The 21,405-nt window shown below is 41.3% G+C and overlaps 1 protein-coding gene across 1 annotated transcript in view; it reads right to left on the bottom strand.

The window, feature by feature from the left end:
- The window catches only part of PRTG (protogenin), a 152,485-nt gene extending 139,746 nt beyond the window's left edge, over positions 1-12,739 (bottom strand). The window contains exons 1-2 of the mRNA XM_061431209.1: positions 12,398-12,739; positions 9,829-10,131 (exon numbers count right to left, since the gene is read on the bottom strand). Of these exons, the coding sequence (XP_061287193.1) occupies positions 9,829-10,131; positions 12,398-12,491 (397 nt within the window). The 5' untranslated portion in view covers positions 12,492-12,739. The remainder of the gene's footprint in view (positions 1-9,828; positions 10,132-12,397) is intronic.
- Positions 12,740-21,405: the final 8,666 nt, after the last annotated feature.

The following is a 21,405-nucleotide window of genomic DNA, read 5'->3' as shown; positions in this document are numbered from 1 at the left end:
TCTGCATAGAAATAAGCAGGGTGACAATATACAGCCTTAACGTACTCCTTTCCCAATGTGGAACCAGTCTGTTGTTCCATGTTCAGTTCTAACTGTTGTTTCTTGACATGCATACAGATTTCTTAAAAGGCAGGTCAGGTGGTCTGGTATTCCCATCTCTTTAGGAATTTTCCACAGTTTGTTGTGACCCACACAGTCAAAGGCTTTGGCATAGACAATAAAGCAGATGTTTTTCTGGAACTCTCTTGCTTTTTTGATGATCCAGTGGATATTGGTAATTCGATCTGATTCCTCTGCCATTTCTAAATCCAACTTGAACATCTGGAGTTCATGGTTTATGTACCGTTGAAGCCTGGCTTGGAGAATTTTGAGCATTACTTTGCCAGCATGTGAGATGAGTGCAATTGTGCAGTAGTTTGAACATTCTTTGGCACTGCCTTTCTTTGGGATTGGAATGAAAACTGACCTTTTCCAGTCCTCTGGCCACAGCTGAGTTGTCCAGATGTGCTGACATATTGAATGCTGCACTTTCACAACATCATCTTTTAGGATTTGAAGTAGCTCACCTGGAATTCCATCACCTCCACTACCTTTGTTCATAATGATGATTCCTAAGGCCCACTTGACTTTACATTCCAGGCTGTCTGGGTCTAGGTGAGTGATCACACCATCATGCTTATCCAGGTCAAGATCTGTTTTGTACAGTTTTGTGCATTCTTGCCACCTCTTCTTAGTATCTTCTGCTGCTGTAAGGTCCATACCATTTCTGTCCTTTATCGAGCCCAACTTTGCATGAAATGTTCCCTTGGTATCTCTAATTTTCTTGAAGAGATCTCTAGTCTTTCCCATTCTATTGTTTTCCTCTATTTCTCTGCACTGATCACTGAGGAAGGTTTTCTTATCTCTCTTCGCTATTCTTTGAAACTCTGCATTCAGATGGGTATATCTTTCCTTTTCTCCTTTGCTTTTAGCTTCTCTTTTTTCTCAGCTATTTGTAAGGCTTCCTCAGACAACCATTTTGCCTTTTTGCATTTCTTTTTCTTGGGGGTGGTCTTGATCCCTGCCTCCTGTACAATGTCATGGACCTCTGTCCATAGTTCATCAGGTACTCTGTCTATCAGATCTAGTCCCTTGAATCTATTTCTCACTTTTACTGTATCATTGTAAAGGATTTGATTTAAGTCATACCTGAATGGTCTAGTGGTTTTCCCTACTTTCTTCAGTTTAAGTCTGAATTTGGCAATAAGGAGTTCATGATCTGAGCCACAGTCGGCTCCTGCTCTTGTTTTTGCTGTCTATATAGAGCTTCTCCATCTTTGGCTGCAAAGAATATAATCAATTTGATTTCAGTATTGACCATTTGGTCATGTACGTGTAACGTCTTCTCTTGTGTTGTTGGAAGAGGGTGCTTGCTATGACCAGTGCATTCTCTTGGCAAAACTCTGTTAGCCTTTGACCTGCTTTGTTTTGTATTCCAAGGCCAAATTTGCCCGTTACTCCATGTATCTCTTGGCTTCCTACTTTTGCATTCCAATCCCCTATAATGAAGAGGACATCTTTTTTGGATGTTAGTTCTAGAAGGTCTTGTAGGTCTTCATTTGAAAGTGAAAGTGGCTCAGTCATGTCCAACTCTTTGTGACCCCATGGACTGTCCATGGAATTCTCTAGGACAGAATACTGGAGTGGGTAGCCTTTCTCTTCTCCAGGGGATCATCCTGACCCAGGAATCGAACTCGGGTCTCCTGCATTGCAGGCGGATTCTTTACCAACTGAGCTATAGGACTCTTCAGCTACTTCAGCATTACTGGTAGGGGCACAGACTTGGATTACTGTGATACTGAATGGTTTGCCTTGGAAACAAATGAGATCATTCTGTCATTTTTGAGATTGCATCCAAGTACAGAATTTTGGACTCTTTTGTTGACTATGATGGCTACTCCATTTCTTCTAAGGGATTCTTGCCCACAGTAGTAGATATAATGGTCATCTGAGTTAAATTCATCCATTCCAGTCCATTTTAGTTCACTGATATCTAAAATGTCAACGTTCACTCTTGCCATCTCCTGTCTGACCACTTCCAATTTGCCTTGATTCATGGACCTATGCAATATTGCTCTTTACAGCCGGACTTTACTTCTACCACCTATCACAGCCACAACTGGGTGTTATTTTTGCTTTGGCTCTGTTTCTTCATTCTTTCTGGAGTTATTTTTCCACTCTTCTCCAGTAGCATAGTGGGCACCTACCGACCTAGGGAGTTCATCTTTCAGTGTCCTATCTTTTTGCCTTTTCATACTGTACCTGGGGTTCTCAAGGCAAGAATACTGAAGTGGTTTGCCATTCCCTTCTCCAATGGACCACATTATGTCAGAACTCTCCACCATGACCCGTCCATCTTGGGTGGCCTTATAAGGCATGGCTCATAGTTTCATTCAGTTAGACAAGGCTGTGGTCCATTTGATCAGATTGGTTAGTTTTCTGTGATTGTGGTTTTCAGCCTGTCTGCCCTCTGATGGAGAAGGATAAGAGGCTTATGGAAGCTTCCTGATGGGAGAGACTGAATGAGGGGGAAACTGGGTCTTGTTCTGATAGGCAGGGCCATGCTCAGTAAATCTTTAATCCAGTTTTCTGTGGATGGGTGGAGCTGTGTTCCCTCCCTATTATTTACCTGGGAGCCAAACTATGGTGGAGGTAATGAAGATAATGGCAACCTCCTTCAAAACGCCCCATGCACACACTGCTACACTCAGTGCCCCTGACACTGCAGCAGGCCACCACCGACCCACGCCTCTGCCAGAGACTCCTAGACACTCAGCGGCAAGTCTGAGTCAGTCTCTTATGGGGTCACTGCTCCTTTCTCCTGGGTCCTGGTGCACACAAGGTTCTGTTTGTGCCCTCCAAGAGTCTATTTCCCCAGTCCTGTGTAAGTTCTGGCAGTTCTGTGGTGGGGTTAATGGTGACCTCCTCCAAGAGGGCTTAAGCCATACCCGAGTCTGCTGCACCCAGAGCCCCTGCCTCTGCAGCAGTCCACTGCTAACCCATACCACCACAGGAGACACTCAAACACAGTTCTGCCTCAGTCTGTGTGTTGTCTCTGAGTCTTGGTGCACACAAGGTTTGTTCGAGCCCTCTGAGTGTCTCTGGCAGGTACAGGGTTTGATTCTAAACGTGATTTCGCCCCTCCTACCATCTTTCTAGGGCTTCTCCTTTGCCCTTAGACATGGGGTACCTCCTCAAAGTTGCTCCAGTGCTGTGCAGCTGCCGCTCCAGTGCCTATGGTTTTGCTGGGGCTTCTCTGCCCTTGGACGTAGGGCTATCTCCTTATCCAAACTATGGGGGAGGTAATGAAGATAATGGCGACCTCCTTCAAAAGGTCCCTTGCACGCACTGCTGCACTCACAAAAGATGTTCTCTAACATTCTCTAACATTTACCACACATGGCGATTTCTTATCTCTTCAACTACAGTGTCCATCACATTAAGAAAAAAAAAGTGTTACATAAACATGACTAAATGAAATTTGTGTTTACTCTTGGACTAGATATTCCCAAGAAAAGATCTAAAATACCGAAATCAAAATGAATGAACCTACAGGAGGATAAACTCTTAATAGCAGTTGTCAATATACTCGAGTGTGAAAAGGGATGGAAAGGAGTCTTCAACCAATAAATTTAACACCAAGAAAAGTTGAATATCAAGTTAAGACAAAAACAGTTAAAAAAACGAATAACCAAGTATTACTTGGATTGAAGTTTGCCACTATTTTCAGAAACATCAGTGGCTCTCCACCAGGGGTGATTTTGCCTCCCAAAACATATTCTTTCATCAACACAGCTAGAAAACGGTGCCATTGGCATCTGGTATCTAGAAGCTACACATCCTATGTTATACAAGTCAGCATCTGCAATGAAGAATTACCGAGCCCCAAATTTCAACTGAACCAAGGCTGAGAAACCCTGAGAAATGTAATCAATTAACTCTCTCTCTATATATATATATTTGGTATACTGGTGGAGTTGAAGATCCATTCTAAATACTACTAAATCATATTCTCAGTAGTACTAAAAAGACTACCAAAAGAAGGTGGGGGGGGGGCATTTGGGGGGATTATCCCAAAGGAATATGATTTACTTAGAGAAAGATGTCTATATAAAGCAACATCATTTTTTTTTAAATGTCACATTGTTCCAAACAGGGATTTACTATAGTTTCATAAAGCAAAAATTTTAAAGAAAATTTTATTTTCATCAGTCTTAAAAATTAAGTCCAGCAAGGATACAAGTTTGAAACCAGGACCATGAACAATGATTGCACTCCCCAATAGTTACTTGATTAATCTAATCACTACACATATTAAAGCTATAAAATACACACACACATACACACAGAAAAGGCAAACACTCCAGAAACTAAAAAAAAAAAAAAATTTAATTCATACCTTCTGTTCAGTCTGTAAGAATTTGGCTTTTAAAGCTCATCAAAAGCAGTTTCTGAGAACCAGAGGTTTAAAAAAAGAAAAAAACAAGAAATGTAGAAGTCAGGAAAGTATTTGTCAGATTAGTGTCAGAGACCTTTGTGAGGATGACGCCTTTATCCTCTGTAATACATATCCCCAAAGCAGTTCACTTGGCTTCAGAATTATAGCCACTGAAGGTAATTTGGTACAGTTTTACCTTTTTTGTACATCACTATTGTCCATTGTTGACTGTGAACTTCCTCTGTGCCAATTATCATGTTAGGGTAACTGTCAATTCTGCTTCAATGATTACAACCATATCTTCTTCCTCTCTTATGTACTAAGATATATAGGAAATGATGAGTTTTTAAAATGTTTTAATAAAGAGTCTGAACACCATAAACTGTCAGAAGTACTAAGATAGCCCTGATTGACAGGAAAAAGCTTATATTTGTGGTATAATTTTTAGAATTTTTCTTAAAACATCAATAATCAGATGATTGTAAAATGCAAGTATAATCCTCAGCAAAATGCTTGACTTAACATTATTGATTATTTTCACATTAATAGTAATTGCCAGTTTAAAAGCTGAAAGTAAATAACCTTAATTGAGCACCTCTGCCAATGAGAGAGAAAAAATCATGTCTCAAAATTGTAGTCAAGAATATAAAAGTTTTCAAAAAAAGTAACCTCAAATACATTCATTTATTAATTGAAATACTCATTCAACCTAACACGGCTGCTTAAGAGATTTGTTTTCTGCTATTCTTTTAAACTGCTCTGGACTTCATCAATAAGCCCAGCTGTTAAATTCAGGGGAAATGACAACAAATGCTCAGACAAACAAGTGCTGAGAGTGAGGGCCTTTCTTTAGAATAATCAGAGCTAGTTGACACAGCAGGGCCATACCAAATGCCCGTCAAAATTCCATTAAGAAGCTTGACAGAAATAAACAAACACATTTATACATCTTAAACCAAATTATATTTCTATCCCTCAGTGGACTCTGCTTCACTGAAAAATAAAAACTCCGACAACTTTGAAAAATAGTGAGATAGTATTACAGGTTTCTGAAAATGAGAAATGATCCTCAATAATCAAGTGCAAAGTGGGAAAAACTGGTTTCATCACCCAGAGATTACAGGTACCTGATAAACCTTTTAGGCAGACAGACTTTAAGAACCAAGTGTTATTGTAAATAAGCCTGTAGAACTACATGTGCTTTTACTTCCCTGCCTTAACTTAGACAATTTTAGGATGGTCAGTTTTTAATTTAAACATGTACTTTTCAACCATACCACCCTCTCTTCTATTTAAAGATGATTTTTCTTGGATCCCAGAAAGCACCATCTGAACCTTATCTACAATGCTGGCAGATTAGGCTCTCTAAATATCTCAGTTTGTCTTATTTTTCCAAAATCAAACAACTTTTGCTTTTGTGCTAGCACTCTAGAGTTAGGACAAGTAACTGTTAACAGCTTGATTTGAAGTGAACATGCACACAGGTAAGAGATGTTATCCTTTTTACAGCATCTACAAATCTCACTAAGTGTCAATGAAGCAAATTCTTGCCCATCTGGGGTCGAGGATGATGAATAAAATTCAAAATTTAGGCTAACAGGTTCATAGTTCTTATCTTTCTCTTTTCAATATACCACCCACCTTCTTTTCTTTCTAACAAGACTTCCAATGTTTTGAATATATTTTACCTTCACATTTCAAAGATCAGCTTTGAGTGATAATTTATGTATTACTCTTTAAAATAGAAACCACACTCATAGAACAGTTTTTCATTAATCTCACCAAAAAAATGTCGTTTCATCTGAACTTAAACTGAAATGATAAACATGTTATTCATTGAAAACAACCTACAGTCTTTAAAGAAAAACAACTACTGCTATTAGTTTTATGGATGCTAAAACTAATCTCAAAATTTGGGGTGGGGGGTGAAATCCATCATAAAGTTGTAATAATTCCTATGGTCTTCCAGCTACAAATGCTCACTTAAAATTTATTTCACACCCAAGTGAACAGTCGTGAAAAACCCAGCAAATATAAGTCAGCTTTATGTCAGCTCTTTCCCTCCATCCTAAGACTCAATTTCCACCTTTTATGGAAAGGAAATAAACAACCAGCTTCCTGTTCAATCACTAGCTTACCGCCAGTCTCTTACACATCACAGAACACAACCCGCCTCCTCCTTTACTTCTCTCAAATGTCTCTTATCTTAATTTAAACTTGTTGAAATATGAGACCGTTTTACCACACTAATGCTTTTCTATGAAATTTATCTTACTTACTTCAACATTTAGAATGTAAGAAATGTCAAGATGTCATAGATTATTTCTTACTCCTAAAATATTTAAATTAAATTATTTATATAGTGAAGACTTAGCACCTATGAAAGTGAAAATTTGATCTGCCAAAAGTTAAAAATACTGAAATTTATAGGTAAAGGTTGAATCTCCTGTTCCTACTATTGTATACAACTGGAAAAAGAGCCCTCCACATCACTCCCTTTTCTATTCTAATTACATGAAAATGTAAAATGGCTAAAATAGCTATCAATAAAAAGGATTAACTTAAAAAAAAAAAACTAAATATTACTTTAACCCTATACTTTCCTTTAAAAATGGGATGCTTTAGAAAAGCTAAGTTAGACAAATTCTTTTGTGCTTGGATGAACAGGAAAGCAAAGCCTCCAGGCCTTAGGGGAGGAACCTTGTCCCCACAGCAGGCTCTGATGTGCCTGGGAGATAAGGCTCCACAGTGACACTTAAGGAAAGGCCTGCTCACATTTGAATTTCTGCATTCCTCAAGAACAATTCATGGCAATAACTAACTTTGCAGAAGAGCTACATGAAAGCTTCGGCCAATGAATGAGGGTCATCTGCTCTTTATCACAAGGGTAAACCTCATCCTGGCCAGTTTCTAACCTTTTAACCCTGTGAATTCCTAATTTACACATGAATAATGGAATTCTTGCCTAGAGTGCAACTTTCAGCCTCTAGTTCCTAAGTTTAGAAACCAAGACTTTATTGCCTGTGTTAAAAATCTAAAACTTGTACCGATTAAAGTTTTAGATTTCCAGGTGCTATATTTATTACACTTCAGAACTAAATGATATGCTTGGCAACAAAACCCTTGACCAGAAAATAAAAAGAACATACTTGCACCCCGCTGCTATCAATAGCTAGGAGAGAGCCAGCCTTAAAAAAAAAAAAAAAAAAAAAACAGAATGTCCACTTAATGCCTATTCTCTTCTTGTTTAATATGTATTACATCTTCACCCTAAACACAGGATAAAGTCATCCAAGCCTACAATGTCATTGGACACTGCTTCTCAGATATCGGAACTGACTTCGTAAATTTTAAATCTCTAAGAAATTTCATATTTTAAGGAAAAATCTAAACTCACTAGGCATATCTTACTTTAAATCTATAATAACTTAATGCACTTTCTGAGCAGAGTACCTCCTCCAAGTTAATAAGATGTGTACATATGAAAAGTGTGGTTCCTATAACTAACATATTATAGTTGATATTTAATAGCAAAGCAATGTTCTACATAGTTTAACTAGAAAGGTTTTTTTGATACTTAAAATATCAAAACTACTTCACCACCAAATCCTTCAAAATATTTACAAAATATTTGTCATTAATAATTTTTATAAAGATAAAAACCTAAGGCTACTCAAAAGCCAATACAAACCTTCGTTTCACTGTTACTAACACTGTTAGTTACTATTGTTAATACTATTGAGACTATTTATGAAACCTGAAAGCTCTGCATGTTTTCAAAGCATTTCTAAGTGTCCTAGAATTGGCAGGCTGCTAAGGAGGTCCTGATACAGAGTGGTCATGACAAATCTTTCAGAGCCATCAGTCCCCCTCCACCTTTCCACCCTGCCCCTTCTCCTTAGCAAAGTAATACAAGTTACAGTTTTTGGACATGAAAACACAAGATTCCACAAACCCAAAAAGATGAAAAAAATTACAACTTTATGGAACAATTAGACAAAATTTAAATGAATAAGACATAGGCATAAAAAGCACACTATCCTGAAAACAATATGGTAGTGAAAAACCATTACTCAACAACAACAGCAGCAACAAATGATGATTGACCAATGATCACAGCAAAAAAAAAAAAAAAAAAGGCAAGTTTATCAGACATTCTCTCAGGCTTATTAGAATTGGAAATGTCTCTACTTTCCTGACATATTTCAATACAAAAAGATCTTCGCTTACAATTTATTTTCTACTATTAATTATTATTGCGCAAATAAGTTACTAAAATAAAGGTGGCATAAATACGGACTATTACAATAAAGTCACCTAGGAAACCCCCACCAATAGCTTCCTAAATTTCAACTTGTGGAGACCTTGAAGAAACTATTTCCTGAAGATTATGACTTTATCTCAAGAGCTCCCTCCTTCTAGTGTTCATCTTGTAAATGATCAATTTGTAGGTGTAGAGCAAAATCTATCTTTTGTGGATTAACAAAAACATGTGGATACTATGCCTGTAAAACTGTTTTTAAGATACAGTTGTGTTTTAAATTCTGTCTATTGTAATCTTGAGTACTGGGTGTGGGATCACCTGAAGAGATGGAAAGCTTCGGTGAAAACAAGGAGTTCTCTAACTATCGTAGGCCCACGTTTACACTCAACGGTTATCAGGGCAACCACCAAGCAGTGGGTCACTTGGACAAATGGTTGATCTGATGGGGTTGTTAATACAAAGGAAATCATTAGACAGCAAACTTTATGACAACTGAGAAAAAGTGGGCAGATCTGGTTTAAGTCCATTAGGCATAATATGGAAATGGCCTTAATCTCTTTCTCTCCCAGCAGGAAAAGCCTACGAATACTTCAAAGGCTTGAGAGTTACTGACCAGTGCCCTCTCTTTCAATTAAAAAGCAACATGGGTGATCTTAAAGCAGTCAGAGAACTGAAAGGTTGGGTTATATGGAAGATTTAGGGTTTAAGGACCATTTACAAAGCAGAAAACACTGTTTATGATTTTCAAAATTTAATTATTAATTTAAAAAATGAGATTTTAGACAACCTTTGTTGTGTTGACCAAATTTTCACCAACTCTTTTCAGAGTTTGAAGTGTTTATTCATATAAAGTCACCTCTACAAGTTCTGGTGTTCTAAACGTAAATGTGACTTTTGTTCTCACTCATTCAAATTTATACATGCATATATATTTTCCCCTCAGATTTTTTTGCAGGCCTTAGCATCAACTATCTCCAGGAAAATTCCTAATGTATGATTTTTCAGGTTAGCATATTAATGAAAATCAAAAAAACATCAAAATGTAGCAGTGAAAAACATCACAACAATCAAGAACTTAAGCACTTACTTGATAAAGTAAGATGAGCTTTTTGACTAAGAATGGCTCCATGTCTGTTCATGGCCAAGCACTGATAAAATCCTTCATCATACTGCTCTCCTCGCTTGCCTTCCACCTCACTGATGTATAAAGAGCCGTTGGACAGAACCTGGATCCGCTTATTTTCAGACACTTTGGCTCCATTTTTCAACCAAGTGACCTTAATAGGAACTTCTCCATGAGCCTGGCAATCTAAAACGACTGGATCCTTTCTTGTAACAGTTATATCCTGTGGTTCTTTTATAAAAACCAGTTCACTAAAGCACCATACTCCTACGAAGAAAAGGGGGGAAAGTCATATCCAGAATTACAGGTGTAAAATCATTTCTTAACACAATTGTAAAACACATATTCAGAGTGTAATGGGTCACAGTTTAACAAACCAGATTAGTTAACTGACAAACACCTTAATAAACCAATCTAAGTTTCAGCAAACCTTTTCAACAAATCAGATAAATCTTTTTACAACATCTTACACTAAAAACCTCGGGAAGATTTCAATAACTTTTCATCCCTTTTAAGAATTCTGTTCTCAAGTGCCCTGCTAGAGTTTCAAAATCATCAGGAAAGCTCTTGAGCAAAAGCTGTTTGCTACTTTTACAAGCTTGTCAAAAAGATCTTGAACAGAGTAAGTCGTAAAAGTCTAATTTTACAAGAAATCATTAGCAAAACTCCAACTCTGTGAACAAGCAAGTTTATTTCCTTGTCCCTTGAAGAGTTTTTGAAACCCTTGGCACCTAGTCCTTTGGGAAGTGCGTTTTATCTTTTGTGACAAATTACAAGTTCGCACTTTTATACCTGCCCTTTAACAGCAAAGATTCTGTCTCTTCTTGAAAGAGACCCATTTACTTAATTTCTGCAGAGTATGGTAAGGTATTTAAAGGACAAACAGTTGACTCTGAAATGCTGGTAACTCTTGCTGCTTGTACTCAGTGGGTGATCGGATTAGGAACCTTCTATTTTTTTTTTTTTTAGAACTACCAACTGTTGGGGGGGGGAGGGGAAGTGTGACTAATTGGTCCTTACTGTCTAATAGAGAGAGGAGATTGCTTAATCAACCAATACACATTTTTATCAGAGCAGAGGAAAGGCTTTATTCTAAGTATACACATCGGCCCAGGTCCCCGCCAGAATAAAGCATCCGATGACCAACTAATACCCTGTCACTTCCTTCATTTAGCGCAAAGGTCAACTAAAGTCTTGCATACTGACTGGGGCCGAGTAGAGTATTAGCGCCCTGGAGCAGGGTCGGGCTGGGGAGGGGTGGGTGTGCATTTCATATTCCTTCTGATTGTCTTGATTTCACAGTACCAATCTACGGACTGATCTGTTTCTCATCAAGGCAGGTCCTCCAAACCTCACACACCAGTCACGCTCCCACGCCCGGGCTGCTGACTTCTCCTAATGGATGCCCAGGGCGACAAGAGCGACCCTAACAGCCCCGCGCAGCGAGGACCACTCCGGAAGGCGCCCGTTGTGTTTCCGAGTCACATCTGACTTTGATCCTTTTCTCATGCTAAAAGAAAACTAACTCCTCCTGGAGAAGAGGGGTGTGGTTAGAACACCAAAGTCTGGGGTTTGTAACCTGTAAATAAATAAAAGAACCCATTCTTCTGAACACCTCTTCTCCCCGCCCACCCCCCTCCACTTTACACTTCTTAACCGTTTGGGGATAAAGCAACCCGGACACACACACACACACACACACACACACACACACAGCCAAAAATTAGTTCATTCAAGTTTGCGCAAGGCTAACCCGGAGTTTGGAGGGATCTTTACATTCGTGCACACCTCAGATCCTGCCCCCAAATACCTAGCTGTGAGAAGTAAATCCTACTTTGATACCTTCCTCCTCAGCTTCGGGACACTTCTTCCTCCCCTCCGGGGCACAAATGGGCCACAAAACTTCCACTCTTCTCTTTCCAATGCCACCCTTCCCGTCTCCTCCTCATTCGATCCGGTTCCGGGAAAGTGGGAGCACTTAGGGGTATGACCTGGGCGCTGAGTTCACCTAGTTTTTCCCCCGCCCTAAAATGTGAAGCAGCCCCCACTACAAACCCGGGAGCCGCGCGGAAAAGCGGCGCCCCCCTGCGCGGCGAGGCTGCCACTAAGGAAACAATATAAATAAAGCCACGTGCGGCTGCTGCGGCCCAGGCAGACAGGCAGGCGGGCGGGCGGGCGCGCGGTGCCCGGGCTGGGCGCGGAAGCGAGGACACGGCCGGAGCGCGGACAATGGCACGAAGAGACAGGGGCGACAGTGGACAGCGGGCGCCGGCCCCCAGCGCGCGGCCGGGGGAGCGCAGCGAGGAGGGGCGGGCGCTGCGAGAGGCGGCCACCGTCGCCCGCGCCCCAGCAGAACCCGCGCGCACCTCGCGTCCCAGGGGCTCCCGACTGGCTGCAGGGAGGGGGCAGAGGCCGGGGGTCAGCGCTCCCGCAGAGGACCCCGCCGCCTCCCAACGCACGCACCCCTTTGCCTCCTTCCCCAGCCCGCTCGCGCCCGCTCACTCCCCACCGCCGCAGAAGAAAGCGCGCCCACCTGGAACGCGGCCGAGGAGCGGCAGGAGCAGGAGCGCGCCGAGCAGCATCCCTGGCGGCCGCGGCCGGGCGAGGGGTCGCAGGGAAGGCGCCATTCAGCGGGGCTGCGCGGGCATGCTCCCCCGGCGTCCCTCAGCCGCTGTCCGCCTGCCAGCCCCCAACTCCGAGCCCTCTTGGCGCGGCGGCTGGACACACGCAGCGTGCGTTTCCCGCTCGGGTACCGGCGTGGCGTGGCGTGGCGTGGCGTGGCGCGGCGCGGCGCGGCCGGTGTCTGCTCTCTGCGGGAGCGCGAGGCCGGCGCACGGACACCCGCTCGCAGGAGGCGGGGGGCCCGAGCGTCCGGCCCGGGGGCGGAGTGAGGCGACGGCTGGAGGGGGCGGGGGCGGTGGAGTGGACAGCGCCGCTGCTGCTGGCCTGGGGACTACTTTCTACATCTGGCCCCTGGTCTGAGGACCGCGAGGTCGGTGCGGCCGCGGAGGGAGACGCTCGCTAGGAGGGGGCCCCGTGGCCGCCGGGTCGTGGCCCCGGGGGGAGGGGACGGGCCCCGCCGGACAATGCACCTGGGGGTCAAGCCCCGGCTGAGGGTCTCAGGCCCGCTTCCCTGCCCCCTCTGGCTTTCCCCACCACCGTCGAGGACAGAGCCATAAAGGCCAAGCCTCCCGGCCGGGGCCAGGCCCAACCCAGGGCCCCTCTTTCCTCCCCAGACCACCCCCCTTCACTCCTGGGCTTGTTTAGGATTCGGGGAAGGAGGAGGCGGGGTGGCGGAGGGATGGTGTTGAGAGACGTGGAAAGGCCGGAGACTTCTCCCCTGATGGCCCCTGCCCATCCCCCTCCATCCCTCACACGCCGAGGCCCTGCGGAGGGAAAACTATTTCCCACTTCAGAGATTTGTCAGCTCCACTGGAGGCATCTCCGGGAGATCAGCCCCCACATTTGGGGACGGTTCCTGTCCCCCCCGTCCCCATCAGAAGCAGCGCTGGCTTAAAAACATCTCTGAGAAGTGCCCTGAAATGAACAATTGCCGTTTGGGGAGATGTTTTATTATCTCTCAACTCAAGTTCTTTAATTCGTCAGAACTGTGCACACAAAAGGCCCTGTCCTGAGAGGTGAGGCCAGATGAGATTTCTAGATTCTCCGAGCTGGGTCTGTGGGACGAGGCGTGGATAGACTACCTGGCTACAAGTTAAACTGACTTGGAAAGACACAAATGTTGTGAATTTGTTCACATCTCTTAAAAGTAATTAAGGATAACAACAGGCGTTAAAAGGTACATTAAAAATGTAATCAGATTGCTAACCATGTGTGGATCACGGAGAATATTTACATGTGGATTAGGGTTTCCTAATCCAAAACGAAATCCACGGCTATGATTAGGGCACAGGCTAAAAGCTAACCTTAATGAAAGCTGCTGACAGAAATCTAGCTTTTTTCAGTAGGACAGCAACACATTCACTGCTAAAGCATATTCCAAAAGTCCTCCTTACAGGGGAAAAAGGCGGGGAGCGGATCAACAGTTTTAGAACATCTGCTGGGAGTAACCTTCCCCAGAAGCTTACTATATAATAGGGATCAGTCTACATAACAATTTCACCTTAACTTCATGTAAAACAGTAATACCCTGGGCTCTATTGCCTCCCAAAATTTACTTAAAATTTAGATGAATTTCAAGTATTTCTAAGCATCAGAATAAAGGTCTATGGAAAGGGAAAATGTTTAGAGGTGATGAAACATTTGCGAGGATGTTCTAAACATCTGATAAACAACACACAAAATGACTCTTAACTGTGTGCCAACTAGATTTTTTTATTGTATGACATCCTTCTTCTTGACTCCCCTTTCTCCCAGTTCCCTTTCAGTAGATCCTAAGTGCTCATATTTCCTGGATAAGAATTGCTAACAAGATGCTTTTATGCTCTCCTTTTTGAATAAATCGGAAGAATAAAGATTGGGGGAGGGAAGAGATAAGCTAAAAAGCAAAGGAAGAACTTTTTTTTTTAAACTGCTACTTCGCCCTTTCGTTAACATTTCAATTAATCATAGGAGCCTTTGATCCTAAGATGACTTTGGACCTTGATTTGTTCTGGGGAGGATCACAGCACTGCATCTAATATGAAATAATATAAGTGATACGTACATAGATATATAATGTGATGAGATTAAATAACCCAAATTAAACTTTTCTGATATATTTATGGTCCCATGTTCGGCAGCAATAAACTTATCCTGATGATGTAATTATACAATATCATAAAATTTACAGTATACACGAAGTCATTTATTAGTAAGTGATAACTGGAAACCAAAATCTATGCCTTCTGATTTGTTTGTTGCCCTTTCTACCGTATAATCCTTTATGTCTTAAATTTAAACTTTTTTTCTTTCCCTCCTCCCTTCCTGCCATCTCTCCTCTCCCTCTTCCTCCCTTCCTCCCGTCCCTTCTATTCTTGTGGACTTCAGAATTTATAGCATGTGTCTTTAAATAACACAGTACATGTCTTCTTGGACAGTTACACTTTCTTTCCTGTAAAATATTTGCCTTATATCATGATGTAGTCTGCATAAGCTACCAAAGGACTTGCTACCCAGTTCTTGAATGCCCCCCAGATTCCACCACAGTGCCTTGCACATAGTAGGTAACAATGCAGTGGCTAAGGGTGTAGTTTTGAGTGTCTGACAGACTAGAGTTCAAATTTCAATTTAATGTAGACAAGTTATGCTCTCAAACTTCATCCATTTAATGGCAATATGTATATATAATACCAATGGAGTGCTGTGATAGAATGCATGGATAGTAGTGCACAGCTCTATAAATAATCGCTATTATTATTTTGTGAGTCAATATTCCCAGTAGTGCCAAATCTGTGTCCTCTCTGAGTGGGCTTAATTTAGCAATACTCAGGTTTTTTAACAGTAAAATCTGATTCATTTGTTTGGTGATTACACTGATGGTGACACTACTGACTTATTGGAAAGGTTCCTAAGCTGGTCCTGAGAAAGATAAGAAATGCCTAGGTGTTTAATGTCCCAAATACCCTTTTGAAGGAAAAATCTCAAACAAATACAATTACCTAAGCCCTATTCTGCTTTCATATTCTAAAACAAGGACAATTATTTTCAGGCCAAAGAGGGTAGAGTCTATATAGTTAAAAAAGAATTGAAATCTGATGATGGTAGGTTAAAAAAAAAAATCAGATTTCTCTAAATAAAATCAAGACTCCTAGCCTTTCAGGGGGGAAAATGACATAACTTCTCCCAGCAAGGTATGGAGTTGTACAAAATGATCTTCTAGGCCTCTGACCTCTAAGTGTTATCTGTTTCTGTGGAATCATAGGCCCATTTGTATACGCTTATGAAGCACAGCAAATGAGAAAACACAGTGAAAGTCTGCAGTTGTTCACTTTTTTTCCCCCTGGAATTGAGCTCCTACTATGTTGGTTAGCTGGCCAGGGCCTGGATGAGTATCACATGCTATGATCTTCCTGTGATTTAAGAACTGACTCTCTGATAAGCTTAATAGTTTGCCATCAGAAACATTCTGAAATGATTATTTTAAAAGTGGTGATGACTCTTCATGGGATTGAAAAATGGTATGGCTGCTATGGAAAACAGTGTGGAGGTTCCTCAAAAAATTGAAATAGAACTATAATATGATCCAGCAATCCCACATCTGGGTATACATAACTGAAAATAGAATCCTGAAGAGATACTTGCACATCTATGTTCATTGTGACACTATTCATAATAGCCAAGATGTGGAAGCAACCTAAAAGTTAATCAACGGATGAATGGATAAAGAAAAAAATATATATATATCACAACACATATTATGAAATATTATTCAGCCCTAAAAGAAGAATGAAGTCCTGTCATGTTCCAGAATATAGATAAACCTGGAGGGAGTTACACTAAGCAAAGTAAGTCAACTGCAAAAAGACAAGTAATGCATGATTCCACTAATATGAGGTATTTAAGGTAATCAGATTTATAGAAACAGAAAATAGAATGGTGGTTGCCAGGGCCTGCAGGGAGGAGAAAGTGGAGAGTTGAGGTTCCATGGTTATAGTGTTTGTTACGCAATGTGAGAAAGTTCTAGAAATATGTTGTACAATGATGTGCATATAGTTGATACTGTATTTCACACCTAAAATTGTCAAGAGTAAATTTACATTGTTTTTTCTAACCACAATTTTTAAAAAGCAGGTTGTAAATATACAGTAAAAGCAGTGATAATAACACAGCAGAAGGCCATGTTTGCTAAGAATATATCAGAGTAGGTCAAGGAAAATGGAAAAGCAAAACATCTTCATTTCAACAAGACATTTGACCACCCCCATCTCATGATATGAACAAAGTTGACTGGATGTTAAGGGGATTATACAAAATAACATTCAACTGAAGCATCTGCTCCCACTCAAGAGCTCCACGTTGTCAAGTTTCTCTCTGAAGCCTTTTAAAATCTGTTCTACACTCAGTATCCTGCCCATGTTCCTGCTCTCAGTACCTCACTTCACATTAGAATGGGCTATCAGGAGACTTCCTCTCAAATATTCCAATCTTTCCATACTTCAACCCATTTCTACAATGACTACTAGATTAATTTGTCTGTAATCAAGGTTTTCTTCTGATCAAAAACCTTTCACTTCCCTCTCATGGCCTGTAAAATGCCAAATGATCATTAAACAATAAACTCCTTATTCCTAATGGCCCCTGATCTGGCCCCAATCTACCATTACAAACTTACTGTCCATTTTTTCCTAAATATAGTTGACACTCAGGCCCAAGTGAACCATCTGGTGATTGCCCAATAGCACTTGAACCGTCCTGACTCTAAGCCTTTGTAGGATCTCTCCCTAAACCTACATTACTTTCTTTACCCTTCACTCCCACACTGTAATTGAGACTTTTCCAAATATTATTTATATTTCTAGGGGCAGCACAGATGTTATTTTGTCTGAAACCTTATAGTATTTTTGTGACACAAAAATGTGCTGCTGCTGCTGCTGCTGCTAAATCGCTTCAGTCGTGTCCGACTCTGTGTGACCCCATAGACGGCAACCCACCAGGCTCCCCAGTCCCTGGGATTCTCCAGGCAAAAACACTGGAGTGGGTTGCCATTTCCTTCTCCAATGCATGAAAGTGGAAAGTGAAAGTAGGAAGTCACTTGGTTGTGTCTCTCAGCGACCCCTTGGACTGCATGCAGCCTACCAGGCTCCTCTGTCCATGAGATTTTCCAGGCAAGAGTAGTGGAGTGGGATGCCATTGCATAACTCATATTACTAGCATTTTGTACGCACAAATTATATCTTATTCATCTTGTGTTCTCCATAGTGAGAAGGACACTACCATGAAGAGGAAATGAATAGGTATTTCCTGACTGAAGAAATAATGAATTCATATACTGAAATACTGATTAAATGTATGGAAAGCAATTAGGAGAAAGTTCTCTAGGAGAATATTGCAAAGTCATATATTTGGAGTTGACTTTTATTTTTTTGACTGTGCATGTGGCATCTTAGTTCCCTGACCAGGGATCGAACCCATGCTCCCTGCAACGGAAGCAAGGAGTCTTAAGCACTGGACCACCAGGGAAGTCCCCAGGGTTGACTTTGTCTAGTCTATATTAAATACCTTTGGCTTGGATAAAAAGTACAGTGGACACATTTATCTTAATTTTCATGTAACAAGTGCACAACTAATATGATAGAATGAGAATGTTTTTCCAATCCTGGTAGTTGTCTTAGAAGGTGAAAACTCAGAAGAGGTGTCCTGGGGGTCTTTTCAAGTGAGAATTTGTTACTGTTTAGTACAGAATTTCCAAGGGAACAGAAGAGAGTCAGGAAACAGGAACCAGAAGCAACTCATCAACCACCACCTGGAATGAATGGGTCATTCCAGGGCCAGAAAGGGGAGATGATCAAGGGTTTGTAGAAGAGCACAGGGCATTTAGAACTGAGGACAAGAGCACTGAGCATCCCCTTGGATACAAATTAGCCATGTGAAGAGTCTTGAGAAACTGCAGAGAGCTGGCTACATTCACTCACTCAATAAAGTACTGAGCATCCAACGTGTTATAGGACTGATAGATGTTGCAGATACAGTTATCAGAAAATGATGCAGATACTGAATATTGTGATAAAGTCTGCAATGTTCATGATAATTTGAAAATGGAATTTAAGGAGCAATTGTAGGCCTACAGAGGGATGAAATAGGAAGGAGGGAGCATGCTACCAAGAAGTCAGAAGGTCTCAGATTTTACCCTGCTTGCAAGCTAACAAATCAGCCTGCCACTGTTTCATGGATTCTGGTAGAAGACACACAACTCCTGTATCAGAGATGATGGGCAGTTTATTAAGCATAGTGATAGCAGTAGCTAGAATACCAGCAATTCTGCATCAGCCTCAATTTTTCCCCTAAGCCTAAAATTCCACAGAGCAGAACAAAGAGAACCAGATGTCACCTGCACATACAGTGGGTTGTATTACAGAAGAGGAGCCCTGGCCTTTAGGAACCCAATCTTTATGGTAGGCATGCCTGCCCTTTGCTTCAGCAGGAGGCACCATTTCTGTCTTCCATGGCTACTTGCTACACAAACATTGTTGAAGAGATAGTCCAGAATAAAGTGCAGCTGGTTTCTCTCTTGCAAGATGTGCAGAAATGCAAGAGAACCATGAAGGATTGTCTCCTAACGTGTGCTTGCCTGTGGAGCTGACATCTTTAGTGAATCTGGAGGATGAGTGGAAGTTTTCTAGTTGGACTGGATTGGGGTGAGCCTTCCAGAGAATGGTATGAATATGAGACTGAAGTACCAAACAAAAGAGCAAGGTTTATTCAGGATGCTGACCTTTAGCTGTAGGTCAGCAATCTGAAATGCAGACCACCTTGGAGAGTGGAGGGAAAAGAGGCAGGACCAAGTCTAAAGAGGCCTTTAGCATGCCATGCTAAGGAGACTGACCTTTGTCCTGGGGGTGATGATTTCCCAAAAAGCTGCCCTTTGGATGGGTTACCTGTGGAGCATTCTTTTCTATGATCCCCATGCCAGGTGCTACAGCAATTTATCTCACCCAATCTTTACAGGATTAGGTTAGGTATTGCTGTCCTCATTTTATAGATGAACAGAGGCTCAGAGAGGCTAAGCAGCTTAGTCGATTTCCCATAGCAGATATGTGACAAAAGCATGCTTCTCCTCTAAGTCTACTTGACTCAGAGTCCCTTGTTCTTAGCTCTCTGAGCGTTTTGTGAAAAGTAGAAGGGAAAGAGGAATAATAGCTAGAAGTGGACAGTTAGAACTACAGACAGATCTAACATGGTAGTTTTTTTTAAAAAGTACTATTTAGTCATTCAATATTTACATTTATTTTGGGTGCAGTGAGTCTTCATTGAAGCACTGGTGCTTCTCTTGTTGCAGTGCACGGGCTCCAAAATGTGCCAGCTTCTCAAGTTGTGGCACAGGCTTAGTTGTTCCATATGGGATATTAGCTCCCCAACAGGGATTAAACCCATGTCCCCTGCTTTGGAAGGTGAATTCTTAACCACTGGACCACCAAGGTACTTTTACTAGCCAAGAATTGTGTCTCTATTACTGAAGCTCTGAAATAACACAGTTCACTGGTTCTTGCTGGCACATTCTCCCTTCTTCTTTCACAGTCTACCTAAGACCACTTTTTTCTGCTTTACCTGGACCAGTAAACACATATACAGTTGGTACTGTTGGGCTATGTGACAGGTGAGAAACATCTTTGTTTTTCAAATAGCATGTAACTGAACTGTGATAAATATAACCTTGTACTTTTTGGTTAATTTAATTGCACTTGATGGACAGACATCAAGGGTAGTCATGGGGAAACCTGATTTATCTGTAGATTGTGAGAAAATGACCTGAAGATATTGATCACAATTGAGGCAACATTGTGTGTGGTTGCAGCTGTGCCAGTGCAAATCTGTGTTGTGTTCGTGGATGCACACTGACCAGAATAAGGAAGAATTAGTCTCATTATGTCCCTTTGGTCCTACTAGGTTTACTGTATTATAGTCATCTTTGAATTCCATATTTTAAGAGTCAAGGCCTAGAATACAAGCAGAGAATAACCCAAGAGGATAAATGTTTGGAGGCCAAAATAATATCAGCCATGGAAATAGCTAATCTATTCCACAGAGGTTAAAGAACTTGGTTTGGAGAGGTTAAAAAAACGTACTCAAGGTTTTACAACCAGTTAAGTGGCAATGCAAAATTCAAAGTTGGGCTCGTCTCATCCATGCTTCATTGCTTTGTATTTTTTTTCCTAATTTATTTGGCTGTGTTGGGTCTTAGGTGCATCATGTGGGCTCTTCATTGTGGTCACAGGCTCCAGAATGTATGGGCTAAATACTTGCAGTGTGCACTTACTTGCCCCACGGCATGTGGGATCTTAGTTCCTTGACCAGGGATTGAACCCTTATTTCCAGCATTGGAAGGCAGATTCTTAACCACTGGACCATCTGAGAAATTCCCTGTATTTGTTTTTTTAACCACAACAAGAGTGGCTTTATTATTGGATTCATATTTGTCTTTGATTATGTTCAAGACAAATGTCTACTATTTACAGTAGACAAGATTTAATTTATTTCAGAGATTTTACTTCAATACATCTAAGAAATAACAAACAAAGTACACACATGCATGAACAATGGCAGTGGGAGGCCTAAGTATAACTTCAGCACCTGAAAGTTAATCTTTTCCCTTCTTTCTAACAATGAGCTTTTCTTCACGTAAGAGTTCTGTGTCCAGCTCTGCTTGATACAACTCCAGGGGAAGAAAAACAATTAGAAAATGGGAAGTTTGAGGATGCTGAAGGGAAGTGGAGAACTGTAAAGTGAGATCAACAAAAAGAGGTGAAAAAAGTGTTTTGACCAAAGAAGTAAAAGTTGGGGAATAAATTCACAACATAACTGCAGGATTTAGAAATTCTCCATCTTCCAGCCAGTCCTGTCATAGGTCTCCTAAACCACTAAAGAGGTGAGTGTTCCTACTCA

This window comes from Bos javanicus, chromosome 10, assembly GCF_032452875.1.
Source record: "Bos javanicus breed banteng chromosome 10, ARS-OSU_banteng_1.0, whole genome shotgun sequence".
NCBI classification, from domain to species: domain Eukaryota; kingdom Metazoa; phylum Chordata; class Mammalia; order Artiodactyla; family Bovidae; genus Bos; species Bos javanicus.
The sequence above is the reverse complement of the archived record's forward strand: the minus strand, read 5'-3'. Positions and strand labels throughout refer to the sequence as shown.